At 49.2% G+C, this 16,310-nt stretch overlaps 6 protein-coding genes across 6 annotated transcripts; 4 read left to right on the forward strand and 2 right to left on the reverse strand.

Moving 5' to 3' along the window:
- The first annotated feature begins 3,608 nt into the window (after positions 1 to 3,608).
- LOC141739407 (histone H2A type 2-C) lies at positions 3,609 to 4,249 on the forward strand. Its single transcript, XM_074576591.1, has one exon. It carries the CDS (start codon positions 3,626 to 3,628, stop codon positions 4,013 to 4,015), a length of 390 nt encoding a protein of 129 aa, XP_074432692.1. The 5' UTR covers positions 3,609 to 3,625; the 3' UTR covers positions 4,016 to 4,249.
- Positions 4,250 to 4,483: 234 nt separating this feature from the next.
- LOC141739415 (histone H1) lies at positions 4,484 to 7,200 on the forward strand. The gene has a single exon (XM_074576604.1). It carries the CDS (start codon positions 5,999 to 6,001, stop codon positions 6,803 to 6,805), a length of 807 nt encoding a protein of 268 aa, XP_074432705.1. The 5' UTR covers positions 4,484 to 5,998; the 3' UTR covers positions 6,806 to 7,200.
- Positions 7,201 to 7,269: 69 nt separating this feature from the next.
- Positions 7,270 to 14,224, reverse strand: LOC141739417 (histone H2B 1/2/3/4/6-like). The gene is made up of 3 exons (XM_074576618.1): positions 13,735 to 14,224; positions 11,263 to 11,401; positions 7,270 to 9,114 (listed from the first exon to the last, which is right to left on the reverse strand). The coding sequence occupies exon 3, from the start codon at positions 8,913 to 8,915 to the stop codon at positions 8,367 to 8,369; it is 549 nt and encodes a 182-aa protein (XP_074432719.1). The 5' UTR covers positions 8,916 to 9,114; positions 11,263 to 11,401; positions 13,735 to 14,224; the 3' UTR covers positions 7,270 to 8,366.
- Positions 13,001 to 13,747, forward strand: LOC141739428 (histone H4). Its single transcript, XM_074576646.1, has one exon. The coding sequence runs from the start codon at positions 13,014 to 13,016 to the stop codon at positions 13,323 to 13,325; it is 312 nt and encodes a 103-aa protein (XP_074432747.1). The 5' UTR covers positions 13,001 to 13,013; the 3' UTR covers positions 13,326 to 13,747.
- A 53-nt stretch (positions 14,225 to 14,277) lies between the features above and the next one.
- On the reverse strand, positions 14,278 to 14,819 carry LOC141739422 (histone H3). The gene has a single exon (XM_074576632.1). The coding sequence runs from the start codon at positions 14,817 to 14,819 to the stop codon at positions 14,409 to 14,411; it is 411 nt and encodes a 136-aa protein (XP_074432733.1). The 3' UTR covers positions 14,278 to 14,408.
- Positions 14,820 to 15,708: 889 nt separating this feature from the next.
- LOC141737722 (histone H3) lies at positions 15,709 to 16,260 on the forward strand. Its single transcript, XM_074572669.1, has one exon. The coding sequence runs from the start codon at positions 15,719 to 15,721 to the stop codon at positions 16,127 to 16,129; it is 411 nt and encodes a 136-aa protein (XP_074428770.1). The 5' UTR covers positions 15,709 to 15,718; the 3' UTR covers positions 16,130 to 16,260.
- Positions 16,261 to 16,310: the final 50 nt, after the last annotated feature.

The following is a 16,310-nucleotide window of genomic DNA, read 5'->3' on the forward strand; positions in this document are numbered from 1 at the left end:
AGCCCTGTGATTACATTAGTAACCTGCAGGAGTCGCTTGATTCATTCTGCTCCTCCGGTCTGGAATTTTTTTAATTTTTTTTTTTTTTTTTATATTCCTTTGGCCATATTCTCATGTAGGTGAACCACCTTTACTTCTCTTGGGACAGCGTGAACGCTTGCCCGTTGCTGAACCTATTCCTCTTCAGACTGAGTCAAAAGCATTTGAATTTGCTAGATGTTTAAATAGGCACAAAAAGGTAAATTTCATGCACAAGGAATGTGCATAATATGAGAAGAGTGATTTCCTCACCCTGCCTGGGGTGAAGTGGGGTTGTAAAGGAGGCAGGTAGTTCCTACAACTGATAGACCTCTCAGATGGCTTAGGGAAAGGCAGAGGGGAGGGAAAGTGCCCCTGGAACGGGTGTTGAGGCCACATGGAAATGCTGGATTTGACAATGCAAGTCATCCAGGAGCTGCAAGATTATATATAATTTATTTTTTTTTTCCTAGGACTAGTCCAAATCTAGGATGTCTACTGTTTTGTCTGGCTCTTGTACAGAAGGCTTCTTGCATTCTCTTGTGGTATTTTATTTTTTTTTTTTTGATAAACCTGTGAGGTTGGGAGCTGTATGACTAGGTGGGACTGTGTGTGTGGAAACTGTCTGCATGTGGGACTGATACTTCATCTCGTTGTCTAGAACTGCGGTTTGTCTTCAGTTCATTTAATATGGGGGATTTTCTTCCTTTCTTGCGTTTAATAAAGGGTGACAGAGCACTGGAACAGGCTGCCCAGAGAGGCTGTGGAATCTCCTTCTCTGGAAATATTCAAAGGACATGCTTTCGTGTGCAACCTGCTCTCGATGAGCCTGCTTTGGCAGGGGGGTTGGACTAGATGGTCTCTGAAGGTCCCTTCCAAGCCCTGCCATTCTGTGATTCTAAGTGGAAAGGGCACAAAGTAGTAAACTCTTCCTGTTTTATGAAAGGGCACAAAGTAGTAAAAGCTTTCCTTTTTATGAAAGCAATGGAATATCTGGATGCCCTGACTTCAGTCTATGTGCTCAGGTAAACACCTGGTTGTTCACCAGCCACACAAATCATGGGCTGTGGCAGAAATATCAAATCCAGCTTTGAGGACTGCTGACAACCCTTTCTACTCCAGCATCAGAAACGATTGTAAAGCAATTTCCTTGCTAAATTGACTATACTTCCATGAGCTAAATAAGTTTTTCCCCTTTATACGTGTGTTATCTTTGGTCTCTGGTAATGACTCTGAGTGGAATCCTTAAAAATAAACAGATCAATGACATGGACATTTGGCTGGACATCCATTGAATTACATAAGGTTTTGTGCTAACACTTCTATCAAGTGAAAATAGGAAAAAGCTCCTTAGTACCTGTACTGTGTCTCAATACCCTGACACTGGTCAAAAAAACAAATGGAATACTGTTCAATTTGATATATCAAATTGCTACTGTTTATTTATTGAGGGAGAGTTGAATTCGCATTTAATATTTAAATCGAAATTGTTTTGTTAAAAGGGAGAAAACATAACAGAAAGCTTGTGGCATATTCAAGAACAATTATGTGCAAACAATTATGTATTTACCTTATGATGACGCTAGTTGTGGACACAGTCCTGTAATGCCATCTTCTCTATGACTCCAGAACAGATGTTCTCAGCTCTGGACAACTGGTAACATAAAACCAGACCAATTTGTCCTCGTCTTTGCATGGTGGTCATACAGAACTCTGCGATTCATCTCTGTAATACCACCACCATCTTGTGGTCATGTATTTCACCTGTGGCCCTGTGTAGTCTTCACAGAAGAAGAAATGATCATGGGGAGGAAAGGGGCATGGAGAAGTGATGTGACTTGCCCAATGCATCAGTGAAGATTAGTGATGGCGTAAAAATGGAAAAATAGAAAGATTCTTGGGATTAGTTAATTTGGCATAATCCACTTAATCACACCACTAAGGAAAGATGCTTTCTAAAGGTCACTGGATGAGCTGGTCTTGGTTGGCCAGACATAAACAAGTTGTGACCATACTTTGTCACATATTTTATTTTGCTTTGTTTGTAATTCTGCCATGACCTGCATATGCTGAACAGTTTAGATCAGAATTCCTACTGTTGTACCCTTCTGGAAAGAAGGATGTTGAAGCGTGACAGTTAGTTCTCTGTTGCTCTCTGACCTGCAGAATTTAGATGAAATGTGTTCTTTTGGGGGTTTTGGCTGGTTTGGTGGTGGGTGGGTGGGTGTTGTTTGGGTGTTTTTTGTTGTTTTTTTTTTTGTTTTTGTTTTTGCTGTTTCTTTTGTTTGTTTTTTTTTTTTTTTTTTTTGCTAGGCTGTAATGGTTGGCCTGGTGGGAGTCATGTCTTTGTCTTTCCCTGAAATATGTCAATGCTGGTGTCCAGGGTAAGCAGCATAGTCTGGCATTTGCACTACTTCACTGTAATTTCGTGAGATCCATGTCATAGGATCTGGGTTGCATTACAAACAACCACGTGTTAGAGTATAAAAGCATCAAGGAATGAGGATGGTAACAAAAAAAATGACACAGAAATGAGCAGAATCCCAGGTTATGGGGAAAATGGAGGAAGAGTGAGCCGCACAGCACTGGGGTAGCAGGATGTGGCTGTCCAGGCTGGAGGCTCCTTCATTGGTTTACACAAGGATGGTGTCTGCCCTTGCCAGAAAAGCATGGAAGAAAGAGAAAAATATGTCAAGGCATAAAGAGAAACCATGGATAATTAAAGCAAAGGAGCAACAATGAACAGGAATCTCTCTGTCCACAAGACAAGCCCCGAACGTACCAGACAAACATCCTCAATCTGCAAGTCAATTCAGCTTATTGGCACACTGAGATATTCTCTAGTCTGAATAAAACCATCACAGCGTGTCTTTCCAATGCTCTGCAGAATAGCATTGCAAATAGTTTGATTAAAGTAATTCTTGAGTGATTTATCTCCAAAATGGGAGAGATTTCCTCTGTTAGAAGTTCCTGCCTGGTTTCTGCACATACCATCTGCTGGGTGGCAGATGTCCCTACAAAAAGGAACGTGTCTATTTTGTAATAATAATAATTTTTCAAAAAAGGAAATCCTGTAGTAGCATTTCCGAGGTTCTAAATACAGGACCATTTCTAAAACGACAGCCACCGCACTAGCAGAGGCTCCCCCTGTTCCTGGGAGGCCGCTGCACACCGCTGCTCTCCTCAGGCCCGCGGGAACACGTTTCCCTGTAGGACGGAGTTCTGGAGCACGTCCCGGGGACGGGGGCAGCCGCGGCGGGGGCTGTTCGGCCGAAACGAGCCACAATCGGAGCCGAGGGGCGGCGGGTTGTACCCCGTCCCCCCCCACAACGCCGCTGCGCCGGGAGCGCCCGTCCCGTGCTCTTCCCTACACCCCCGCTGCTAGGCGGGACAGCCGCAGGGCGGGGCCAGCCGCCCGCTCCCCCATTGGGTGGATTTGGATCCGCAGCGCCATTGGTCGGCGCGAGGGCGAGCGCTCCGCAGCCAATCGCAAAGCGGGCCGGGGCGCGCGGGGAAGCTATAAAAGGGGGCCGGGCGCAGAGGCGGTGCGACGCGCGTGTCTCGTCGGTGTTCGGTGGGTGGCGGCTGCGGAAGAGCGTCGGGTGCTATGTCTGGCCGCGGGAAGCAGGGCGGGAAGGCGCGGGCCAAGGCCAAGTCGCGCTCGTCGCGGGCCGGGCTGCAGTTCCCCGTGGGCCGCGTGCACCGTCTGCTGCGCAAGGGCAACTACGCGGAGCGGGTGGGCGCCGGCGCGCCGGTGTACCTGGCGGCCGTGCTGGAGTACCTGACGGCCGAGATCCTGGAGCTGGCGGGCAACGCGGCCCGCGACAACAAGAAGACGCGCATCATCCCCCGCCACCTGCAGCTGGCCATCCGCAACGACGAGGAGCTCAACAAGCTGCTGGGCAAGGTGACGATCGCGCAGGGCGGGGTGCTGCCCAACATCCAGGCCGTGCTGCTGCCCAAGAAGACCGAGAGTCACAAGGCCAAAAGCAAGTGAAGCAGACCTGTGGGAGCGCTCGTATCTCAAAAGTAACCTAAAGGCTCTTTTTAGAGCCACCCACTTCCTCATAAAAGGAGCTGCAGATCCTAAAAATACCCAAAGACAGCCAAGAGAACCTGTTGTTTTTTCTGTTAAAAATCAGATGTTTCTGGTTTTAGCGTTAAAAAAAGCCAAGAAAAATTGGATATTTTTAAAGATTTTTTTAAACAGTTCGACTTCAATATTGGTAAAAAAGCCCATTAATTGCTGATTAATACGTACTAAAAATGAGGTTTCTTCCATATAGAAGGAATCGTTTCGCTCCGTGTGGGATGAGAAGCACACAGAGCCGGAGGCTACTCCAGGAGGTAGCCCCCAGCCCCCACACCTTTCCCTCACTCCCCCCTGGCCCCGCCTGTGTCGGCTCAGCCCTGCGTGAAGTGGAGGTAACCCACCGATGTCTTTAAAAACAACCACCACCACGCCCTAAGCCCCCAAACAACCTTTTGACCTAGAGAAGTTGTCTTTTTTTTTTTCTCGTAACAAGAAGCATTCTGAATTATTAATTTTTAACACAGTTTTCTCGTGGCTTCATCTGAGCGGCCGTGCCCGTGTCCTGTCCGAAGGCTGACTGGGCTGGAGAGAAATTGGAAATGGCAGGAGATTTGAGGTAAAATGGAGCGTTGCCAGTTCTGATTTTTTACCTTATATACATATATATAGTGCTGAATGTTACCGTAATGTTGAAATAAAGCCAGAAAATCAGGGCTTATCGGTCAATAAACACATTTTAATAATTATGCATTCACAAACATAAATTATTTGAATCATAACATTGTACTAAATTTTAGTTTGACCTCCAGTTACAGCCACAAGCGGTAACAAACACCTGACAGGCCTTTGGCAAACAAAAGGGTTGTAGGCAACAATGAAGATGTCAGAGAATACTTGTTTTAATTCTCTGTGTTATGAAAAATAAAATGCGTTTATTTTTAATTTGTTGAAGTGTGGTCTTGATAAAGTGCAGATGAAGAATGTCCACCTTTTGCTAGCAGCCAGTCATTTTAGCATAGCAGATACATCAGCTGGATAAGTTAATTTTAATATCACTTCCAATGCAAGAATCGGTCACTGAACAGTAAAAAAACTGAATATTTTGCAATCTGCTGTGAAAGGGGAGCCCGAACTGATAACTTGTGCAAGTTTTATTGTGCAGAAGTATGGAAAAATCAGTTGCAGTGGTGTCTCCTTAGACAACGATGACTCAGATTTTCACCGATCAAACTGTATAAAAACAACGCTCAATTATAGAGCGACGGGGTACTAATTAAAAGTGGTAACAAAAACTGGCCGTGTTAAGTTCTTATGTCGCCTAATTTATTAGGAAAATAAAGATTTCTGTAGCCGAGCGCTAGGGAACCATGTCTGTATTGTGCTCACTGAGCAACACAGTCCAAGCTGCTATGCTGCAAAAAGTCCTCTCCTCTGGGGCACAAACAGCCCTTCGCAGGACTTTAATCTGCCTCTGGCCTTGTCGCATGATGCACTAATTTAATTTATTTTAATTATTTTGAAAGGGGTAAAGGATTTTGGACAGAGAAGCTAATTTCTAATCCATATTCAGTGCTCGAGATGAGCCTGTGTTACTTCCTCCTCTTTGAAATCAATTTGCGATTAAAATATCCATTCAAATCCCCGGTTTTCAGTTCAGATTAAGAGAAGACCCTTTAAAGAATACTAATTAATTACTTTGGAGATTTAGTTGCCCACGTCGCGGATTTTATTTAGAAGGAAAAACAAAAGTTTCTGCCTCCCGAGGTCTGCCCAGGTCCAGGACTCGGGGTTTATCGCCTCTTTTTTAACTCACCCTTTGCCTCTTCGAAGGGAAACTTCGCCCAGGGGAACAACAATCTGTCTTTTCCACGCCGCTGCCACCCGGGGGGAGCTCGGGGGCGGAAATTCGGATAAAAACGGGCTTTTTCGGCTCCTAAGAAACACAAAATGAGCGGGGAGAAGAGACCTTTCTGCCGTGCAGCGGGGCGGGCGCTGCAACGCACCAATCACCGCGCGGCTCCGCTCTATAAATACGAGGCCGCCGACTTGGTACAGGCCCAGTGGTTCCCCCCGATCCGTGGACGAACGGCTGCCACCATGTCGGAGACCGCGCCTGTTGCCGCTCCCGCTGTCTCTGCGCCCGGTGCCAAGGCCGCCGCCAAGAAGCCGAAGAAAGCGGCGGGCGGCTCCAAAGCCCGCAAACCCGCCGGCCCCAGCGTCACCGAGCTGATCACCAAGGCCGTCTCCGCCTCCAAGGAGCGCAAGGGGCTCTCCCTCGCCGCGCTCAAGAAGGCGCTGGCCGCCGGCGGCTACGATGTGGAGAAGAACAACAGCCGCATCAAGCTGGGGCTCAAGAGCCTCGTCAGCAAGGGCACTCTGGTGCAGACTAAGGGCACCGGCGCCTCCGGGTCTTTCAAACTGAACAAGAAACCTGGTGAGACAAAGGAGAAAGCAACCAAGAAAAAGCCAGCGGCTAAGCCCAAGAAGCCAGCGGCTAAGAAGCCCGCCAGTGCCGCCAAGAAGCCCAAGAAAGCTGCAGCCGTGAAGAAGAGCCCCAAGAAAGCCAAGAAGCCGGCTGCTACCGCGGCCAAGAAAGCAGCCAAGAGCCCCAAGAAAGCAGCCAAAGCAGGCCGCCCCAAAAAGGCAGCAAAGAGCCCGGCCAAGGCAAAGGCAGTAAAGCCCAAGGCAGCCAAGCCCAAGGCAGCCAAGCCGAAAGCGGCCAAGGCAAAGAAGGCGGCGCCCAAAAAGAAGTGAAACGTCTGAGAAAAAACTATAGAGTCTCCTCATTTAAATAAACCCAAAGGCTCTTTTAAGAGCCACCCACTTTCTCTTAAAAGGAGCTGGAACACTATAGTAAATCGCAGCAGCCAGACCAAATCCTGCACAGATTTTAGTAGGATTTTATACCGGAATGACGAAAGTTACCATGTTCAAAACGTGCGCGTTCCGTGCGGCCTGCCGGGCAGCCACGGGCCTTCCTTAAAGGGGAAACGTTTTTCCTACGTGCAATTCGGGAGCCCGACGCTTACTCCGCCCCTCTCGTTAATGACCGGCGCAGCCGAGAGCGGCTGCGGGAGGCGGCGGCGGCGACCCCTGAGCCAGGGGAGCGGCTCCCGGCCCAGTTTAAAAGTCCCGCGCTGGTCCGGGATTGGTCCATTCCGCCCACCCAGCCCAGCCCAGCCCTCCAGGCCCCGCCCCTCGGGGCGGTGACTCCTCCCCCTCCCTTTCGAGGCTCCGCGGCGGCCCCTCCTTCCCCTTCCCCGGAGGTGGCGGTGGGGGGAGCACGGACGGATCGGGAATGGGGAAAAGCTGCGTGTGCCGCGCCCCGGCTCCGCCTTTGTCCCCGCAGAGGGCAGCTCCCCCCGGCAGCGCAGCTTCGGCGGACGGAACTCGACTTTCGCAACAGCGCGGCGGGGTAGGAAGATCTGCGGACCCACGCTCCAATACTGCCAGCCCCCTCCGCCCCGCGTGCCCTGCGCAGCACCGGCCGCCCCCACATCCGCGTCCCTGTTTGTCATTTTTATATATATATATTTTTTTTTTTTTTAAAAAGAGAACCAACTCCTAACGCAAGTTTGTTGTTGGTGTTTTAAACCAGAAAACTTTTCTGTAAAGAAAAAAATCACTATTTTCAATCGAGTAGGGACATTATTTCACTGAAGAAAGCGGTGGTATTGGAGGAGGGGTGGGGGGGTACTGAAACGTTATCGAGGAAAAAAAAGCCCACCCCAACCAGAAAGAAAGCTACAAGCACAACTAGAAGGCTCACTTCAGAAACTGCTTTCAGAGTATTTATTAGTTACTGAAAGAGGCAGAAATAAACTTTTTATGTTGCAGATATATGGCACAGAGAGCGAGTTCTGAATAGCAGCCGGCATTTTCTACCGGACCTATCCAGTAAAAGGCATTAAACCGCTTAGAAAATAAAATAAATAACGACCTACCTTACGCCCGTGGGACTTCCGAGTTCTGAAAACGGACAGCTGGTAAAACAAGACAAAGTTGCCGCTGCTTTTTAGACATAGATCAAGTCTAGAGCTAATACCGCATACCCAGAAACAAGTTTTAAACAACCAACTATAACTCCACATACCAAGTACGGGCTGCTAACTAGGAGCACGCAGCACAAAAATTAAGTGATTGCATTTCAGCTACCTGAAAAGAGAAATACTTAACTTTCCAGTGATATGAAAATAAACAGGCTACACACATACCTTCCAAAGAAAAAACCCCAGTAATTCAGCTCTTCCACATGAAAAAATTGGTGGCTCTTAAAAGAGCCTTTTGGGTTAAAAACTGACGGGTCCAAGACGCTCTACTTGGAGCTGGTGTACTTGGTGACAGCCTTGGTGCCCTCGGAGACGGCGTGCTTGGCCAGCTCGCCGGGCAGCAGGAGCCGCACGGCCGTCTGGATCTCCCGCGAGGTGATGGTGGAGCGCTTGTTGTAGTGCGCCAGGCGCGAGGCCTCGCCGGCGATGCGCTCGAAGATGTCGTTGACGAACGAGTTCATGATGCCCATGGCCTTGGACGAGATGCCCGTGTCGGGGTGCACCTGCTTCAGCACCTTGTACACGTAGATGGAGTAGCTCTCCTTGCGGCTCTTCTTGCGCTTCTTGTCGCCCTTCTTCTGCGTCTTGGTCACCGCTTTCTTGGAGCCCTTCTTGGGCGCGGGAGCGGACTTGGCCGGCTCAGGCATGATGAGAAGTCTCTGGTGGCTCAGCAGCACCGGAATACCTGCTAATGCGATTACTCCCCTATTTATAGGGGCCTTATGCAAATTTCTGGCCTCCGCTATCAGCGCTTCTATTGGGTAACGGGGCCGCTGACGTCCGGCCTCGTACGAACGGCTTTGTAATTGGCCCATTTTAAATCCCACGCTCGCATTGGTTAATAATTCGAATCCAACCAGCCAATCACAACGAACACTTTCAATCGCACGGCGCGGTGGTGAAGCTCGTCCCCTGCTCTCCGGCCCCCGGGGTCACCCCGCAGCATCCGGGCCCCTCTGTCCCCTGCAGCTCGGGCGGATCTGCACGTACAAAATGTCGTTATCGGTAATTTCTCTAGGAAAAAAAAAATATAGAGGAAATTACAAGGGGTTTTGCTACTCTTCTTTTTCTTTTTTTCCCCTTCAAAACGTGTACCTGCATACTGCATGTAACAGCCACGAGTTATGTGTAAAAGGGAAAAAAATGCAACCAGAAAAGATATGGAGCAGTAAGATACGGAACACTAAGCTTTCTTAGTATTGTGTTTGAAATTAATTCTTCCGGCCCGCAGAACACGGCTTGTTTTTCAGCACTGTAAGTGAGATGGAGGTTCTGATTTAATGTCTAAGTTGAAAGAATGTGGACTTCTTTTGGGATGTAATAAATGTTGGATGAATTTGTTTAAGTTAAAGCAAGATATTCCTGGTAATACAGGTGAATCGTGGATTTCAAACTGAATTTTGAATTTATTGTGAATCAGAAATTCTGGCTGTTTTCTTGTTAAGTTGACTTAATTGTTCAAGAAGAAAATATAATTGTTTAAATAGTCTAACATGATTAATGATATTAAGAATTCTGGCATAGTTTTGTTGTTTGTGTTTTTTTTCTTAATATGTGATGGGGAAATGTTCTTTAATATAGTATTAATCTGTATGTTTAGAAAAGGGGTAACCATGATTTTTTTAAAAATTAAAATTATGTGTGGCCACATTATAAGTTACAATTATAAATTCATTAATTGGTAAATGAGAGCCCTATGATCCGCTTTGAAAGCAATCAAGTTAATTTTTTTGTTGAATGATGCTAGGACTGGATAACTTGGTATGATATAGCCAGTGCTATAATGATGCTATTTCCTTTTGGACCCCTTAAGGGCCATTCAAAATCTAGACTTTGTTGGTATCAGAGGAGATGGATGGCACGGGCCTACACAAGGAACCCATCCGGCATGGGTAAATGTTGCTTAAGGTGAGCGAGACTGCTAAAATCACAACAAAACTAATTCTTCAGGCAGATTTGTAGGGACAGTAAGAGACATTCTGGGCAAGCGATAAAAAGACCTCTCACCTTACCAGGCTGGTTTGGTTTTTTGTTGTTGTTTTTTTTTTGCCACCAAACAAACCCAGCTTCTGCAAACACCTCCCTCCCCATGTTAATCCTTTCAAGTCTGTTGATCAGTTCCAACAAAAATGGCAGTTGATTCAGGTCTCGGAGATTCTCAGTTCTAACAAGTTTTATAAAAATCAGCTACGGAGTAGAAAGAAATCCACGTTAGAGCCTCCATTGAGGAAAGGTGGCTACTGTGAACTTGAACAACTACTGCTTGTTTTTAGCCTTCCAGATAAAAAAAATCTGTTAAAAAAACCTCAAAACACAACCTGCCCCTGCAAAACCAGCAGCTGAATAATAACTGAAGGCCAGTTGTTCCTGATGTAGTGTGGTTGTGCGTGGTGCCCCTTCACAAGGGGGTACAACTGGAGAGTGATGAAGGCAAAATAATTGGGGAGGGGAGTAGGGAGAGGGTTAGAAGATATTTATAAAGGGAACACACATTCTTGGAAAGAACTGATTGTGGAAACCTTATCAGTGATGCCAGATGAGCTGAGTTTATTGCACTGTTTAGACAAGGTATATGGAAAAGGAATCTAGACACTCATATTTCTCTCAACAGCCTAAAAAACCTCATTGTCAGTAAAGGAAATAGATGGCAATTTATTGACATCCAGTCACTTCAATAACAGTGGAGTTCCCAGTGTCTGACCGAGGCTTTGGAGTATCCAAAAGAAATAATCCTTCAGAGTCAGGAAACCTAAGTCTGATGGGAGGGAACAGAGAAAAGGCTTCAAGAACAACTCAAGGATGTCAGAGTTTGAAGGAGTCACCAGCCTACTGCAGGTTACCAAACAGTATGAACTGTGGGACTCTCTTTTTCCCCTCATTGGGGTATTTCCTGCATGTGAACACATTGTGCTGCAAGCTGGCAGCTTTCTCCTGCTCAGGTAATTGCACCATCTGGAAGTTTCTATGAGGCAACGGGAAGACATAAAGGCAAATCTGCTGTTAGTGTTTTGCCACTACAGCTCCCGTGTGAGCTCTGCATGGATTTTTCTGGAAAATGCCCTTTCTTATTCTGAAATCTCAAGTCAGAAAGATAATCCTTTTCTGTCTATGCTTATTGCTTAAATGGGTTTCAAGGGAAAAAATGGGATTTTTTAGTAGTACCTTGGCCTTCTGCTGTATCCCACCTTCTGCAGCCTCTTCAACCAGAAGTGCTGGAGCGCTGCTTGTCTAATGAGGGAAAGTCAGACACCTGTGCATTATTTTGGGCTTACAGAGTACACTTTGGCAATGCCAAAAGCTCCTGAAAAGCAAACAAACAGAAAAAATTAACCAAAACAAAGAAGCAGAGACAAAAATACAAAATTTTAATAGTAGTAGGACAAATGTTAGAGATTTAGATTGGTTTCTAAATGTCATTTAATTTTGGTCTGGTGTATTCCACTGTGGTAATACAGAGAAAAGAACCAATGGTAATTCTCACGAGAAGTTACAGAACAACAAGATCGTAGCACATAGAATTAGGGGTTATTACAAATGCATTGATGATGAAACGCAGCTGTCTAGCGGTTCTGATTATTTTGGAAAAATTCTAAAGTGCGTGATGCATCCAAGAATCACATGTGAGACGTCTGGTTTTAAGGTTATGAGTAGCTACTGTAAATCTTTTAGACAACAAGACTGGAATATTAAACACAATTGTATTAAATGCTGCAGACGGCCATCTATACCTGCAAGTTTTCTAGCTTTGTAAATTGCTGTCATTATCAGCTGAAGACTTATAACTAATTACAGAAAGAGTAAGCATAAAATAAATGTACTGGAAAAGCCACCAGATGAAAGTAAAGCATAAAGGGGAGGGGGGGGAGGGGAGAGAAAGTTGCCGTCCATTTTCTGAAATAAAATGACATTTGGAAACTTGAGATTACTAAACATGATTAAGAGGAGGCAATCCATTAAAATGATGTTTTCTTCCCTCTAAGAGCAGATGTAGAACTACAACTTAGACAAATGTTATGTTTTGTGTCCAAAAAAGGGAAGAAAAAAAACAGCAAAAGGAATGCTTTGAGATATTACTTATCAATGAAGGGTAGGACAGTGAAAATGAGAAACACACCAAATTTTTAGAAGCAATCTAGGTTTTTTTTTCATGCATACACTAACAAGATAAATAGATCAGTTCCTTCAACAGCACCTCAGTCCCATAAACACAAAAAAAGCCGCGTGATCACGCAGTTAGGAGACCCGGGACGTGCAACTGACTTAAAACGCCTACAAAAAGGGAACGTGTCTCCATGAAACAAATAAAAATAAAACGCATTAATCGCGTTACTCAGCACTCGCTATGACACAGTGGATTTACCCGAGCACAGACACCACCGCGCCCGCCCATCTCCCTCTCCATCCCGATCCCCGTTGGAGCCCTTTGTGGAAGCGCACGGAAATGGCGGCGCGCGGGCGGGAAGCAGCACTCGCGGCTCCGCCGCCCCCATTGGCTGGATTTTGCTGCAGACCCGCGCCCGCGCACCACCCGACCCCACGCATCGTGTCGCCGTCCCCCCCCGCGCCCCGCAACGGGCACCCGGCGCCGCAGCGACGGGGCCGGGACGTGCGCAGTGAGACGAAGGGTGCCCCCTGCGGGGCAGCGCCTCCCGCCGTGCTCAGCCCCAGCCGGCGGCGGGGCCGGCGGCCTCCCGGGGCCGGGGACGAGACTGGCACGGGGCCGACCGCCCGCCCCCGCCCCCCATCGGAGGCGATGGCGCGAACGGCCCTGCCCTCAGGGGGAAGGGCGCGCAGAAGAGCCCGCCCTGGCCCTGCCCCGTCGCAGTCCTCAAACAGGTCGGACCCAGGGCAATATACACCGGCGCGGGCGGCCCTTCCCGCCACACGGTGTTGGGGTCGATCAGAGCGGAAGCATGTCTGGCAGAGGCAAGGGCGGGAAGGGGCTCGGCAAAGGGGGTGCTAAACGCCACCGTAAGGTGCTGCGCGACAACATCCAGGGCATCACTAAGCCGGCCATCCGCCGCCTGGCTCGGCGCGGCGGCGTCAAGCGCATCTCGGGGCTCATCTACGAGGAGACGCGCGGCGTTCTCAAGGTCTTTCTGGAGAACGTGATCCGCGACGCCGTCACCTACACCGAGCACGCCAAGAGGAAGACGGTCACAGCCATGGACGTGGTGTACGCTCTCAAGCGACAGGGGCGCACCCTCTATGGCTTTGGCGGCTAAGCTCTGATTCCTGGGATAGGTCACGATTTTAAAAACACAAAGGCTCTTTTCAGAGCCACCCACAAATTTCAAAGAAAGAGCCGTAATCGCTATTAGTTCCTTGCATGCGTCTTGTTTTCAAAGTTGCGATAAAATTACAATGGGGGGTTCCGGGGCGGGATACTGGTGTTGGTCTTTTGCTGTTGCTGCTCAGAGTCCCCGCTACCCCCAGTGCCTCTCTCAAGCCTCTGTTAAGCAACAGGCGAGTTTCAAATCGGCAAAAAACGATGAGCCTCCATTGCTCATTGGGAAAAATACCGGGGGAGCCACTCCTAGGGATCTACTCGTGGGGTTCCCTGGGCTCGAGAGAAAAGCATTCAGGTTAGGAAAGATAGGTACGTCTTTCATTCCCCTCCCACCGCATGCTTACCCATTCTCCTTCCCCTCTTTGTCCCCCGTCATACACCTTCCCTGTCCTGCTTCGAACCGGGAATGGAAGGGAATTTGCCCGCAAGGAAACCGGGATGCCGAGCACAAAGCCCTATAGCGAGAGCCGCTCCCCGGCCACCGGCTTCAGAGCAGCGCCCGCAAACAGGAAGCTCATGAAATGGCGGCACGCTCGTCCCGGCCGCTCGGGGGCGGGACAAAGCGGGAAGGCGCAGGAATGAGAAACAGCCCAGAGCGCTCGTAGCGCCCCAGGGACGGCGGCAGAAAGAGGCTGCGAGCCCTCTGCCAGAACGCCTGCCCTTACTCCGCCTCCCCCTGCTGAAAGGCTGCCCGTTCTCTGGATGCCGCTCTCGGCCACACTCCCGTTACCCTGAGCGGGCAGCTTTAAACAGGGAACCTCGGAACTGCCAACACACAGAGGCCGAGGAAGGGGCGGGGCGGGGCGGCGCGGGGGAAAGAGAGGTACCCCACGCTTCCTTCAGCCCAAACCTCCCTGCTGTCCCAAAAACGGCGCTGCCTCGAGCACGGAAAACAGCGCTCGGCACAGGCCGCCCGCGCCTGCTCCATAAAAAACAGAGACACAGCTCTCTCCCCTGGCCATGTGGTGGCTCTTAAAAGAGCCTTTGGGTTTGGTCGTGGCGGGGCAGGAGCCGCAGCTCAGGCGCGCTCGCCGCGGATGCGTCGGGCCAGCTGGATGTCCTTGGGCATGATGGTGACACGCTTGGCGTGGATGGCGCAGAGGTTGGTGTCCTCGAAGAGCCCCACCAGGTAGGCCTCGCTGGCCTCCTGCAGCGCCATGACGGCCGAGCTCTGGAAGCGCAGGTCGGTCTTGAAGTCCTGCGCGATCTCGCGCACCAGGCGCTGGAAGGGCAGCTTGCGGATCAGCAGCTCCGTCGACTTCTGGTAGCGCCGGATCTCGCGCAGCGCCACCGTGCCGGGCCGGTAGCGGTGCGGCTTCTTCACGCCGCCCGTGGCCGGCGCGCTCTTGCGGGCCGCCTTGGTGGCCAGCTGCTTGCGGGGCGCCTTCCCGCCTGTCGACTTACGCGCTGTCTGCTTCGTACGCGCCATCGGTATACTCCTCCGACTCTTAGTAGCTTAGAACTAACAACAGAAATTTGTTAAGCTCAACCGACAGCGACTCCTTTTTATATCCGAGCTTTGGCTGCTCATTGGCTGATGGAAAGAGCCGATCTCATTGGGCTAATTTGAAAATCCCGCGTTAACCCCCTCTGTGCTGAAACGTGTACTTCAGTAGTTAAATCACAGACTTAATCTTTTAATCTTCCGCTTTCTCGGAAGCTGTTTTTTTTTACAACTTGTCTTTATTAATTATTTCCTTCATCAATGTACTTCTCATACAACCCGCAGAAAGACTCTGATAGCAAACGGGTAAGGTTTACAGAAGGATATATATGTTTGGGTTTTTTTGGTCTAATTAGTAAAATCTAAGTACGTAAAAACCCGTTCATTTATACTTTATTGTACTAGGTTACTTTAGGGAAGTATTTCTGGAAAAATAAAATACTTTGACAACAATTTGAATTTGAATCCAAAATTGACCTATTAGAGTGCTTTTTAGCAACTAAAGCGGTACACATTGTCACATAACATAGACCCTATAAGCACCATTAAAACTCACAAACAACTCAGTAAAAAAAAAAAAAAAAAAAAAAAAACAAATAAGAGAAGTAGACACTAGAGAAATAAAACTTTAAAACGCTTTCAGATCTTCTGGAGATAAAAGAAAAAAAAAGGAAAAACAAAGGACAGTACCCTGTTTTGGAAAGGGCTGAGGCTCGGGGCACCTTCACCTACCGCCCTGCTCACAGGGTGTTTCGAACTAACCAATTAAATTCCTGGCTTTTTCGACCAATCAGAGGCGGGAAGGCGGGGTCGCCATTCCCTGTAAATAGGAGCCGCGGGGCTCATCGCTTTCTTTCTCTGACGAGTAGACGCAGGGAACTAGAATGGCGCGCACAAAGCAGACAGCGCGTAAGTCGACAGGCGGGAAGGCGCCCCGCAAGCAGCTGGCCACCAAGGCGGCCCGCAAGAGCGCGCCGGCCACGGGCGGCGTGAAGAAGCCGCACCGCTACCGGCCCGGCACGGTGGCGCTGCGCGAGATCCGGCGCTACCAGAAGTCGACGGAGCTGCTGATCCGCAAGCTGCCCTTCCAGCGCCTGGTGCGCGAGATCGCGCAGGACTTCAAGACCGACCTGCGCTTCCAGAGCTCGGCCGTCATGGCGCTGCAGGAGGCCAGCGAGGCCTACCTGGTGGGGCTCTTCGAGGACACCAACCTCTGCGCCATCCACGCCAAGCGTGTCACCATCATGCCCAAGGACATCCAGCTGGCCCGACGCATCCGCGGCGAGCGCGCCTGAGCTGCGGCTCCTGCCCCGCCACGACCAAACCCAAAGGCTCTTTTAAGAGCCACCACATGGCCAGGGGAGAGAGCTGTGTCTCTGTTTTTTATGGAGCAGGCGCGGGCGGCCTGTGCCGAGCGCTGTTTTCCGTGCTCGAGGCAGCGCCGTTTTTGGGACAGCAGGGAGGTTTGGGCTGAAG

Source organism: Larus michahellis, chromosome 1, assembly GCF_964199755.1.
Source record: "Larus michahellis chromosome 1, bLarMic1.1, whole genome shotgun sequence".
Lineage (NCBI taxonomy): Eukaryota > Metazoa > Chordata > Aves > Charadriiformes > Laridae > Larus > Larus michahellis.

What these genes read in the sequence shown, in the direction of transcription:
- LOC141739407 (XM_074576591.1), top strand. Translation starts at nt 3,626, where the DNA reads ATGTCTGGCCGCGGGAAGCAGGGCGGGAAGGCGCGGGCCAAGGCCAAG.
- LOC141739415 (XM_074576604.1), top strand. Translation starts at nt 5,999, where the DNA reads ATGAGCGGGGAGAAGAGACCTTTCTGCCGTGCAGCGGGGCGGGCGCTG.
- LOC141739417 (XM_074576618.1), bottom strand. Translation starts at nt 8,915, where the DNA reads ATGGGCCAATTACAAAGCCGTTCGTACGAGGCCGGACGTCAGCGGCCC.
- LOC141739428 (XM_074576646.1), top strand. Translation starts at nt 13,014, where the DNA reads ATGTCTGGCAGAGGCAAGGGCGGGAAGGGGCTCGGCAAAGGGGGTGCT.
- LOC141739422 (XM_074576632.1), bottom strand. Translation starts at nt 14,819, where the DNA reads ATGGCGCGTACGAAGCAGACAGCGCGTAAGTCGACAGGCGGGAAGGCG.
- LOC141737722 (XM_074572669.1), top strand. Translation starts at nt 15,719, where the DNA reads ATGGCGCGCACAAAGCAGACAGCGCGTAAGTCGACAGGCGGGAAGGCG.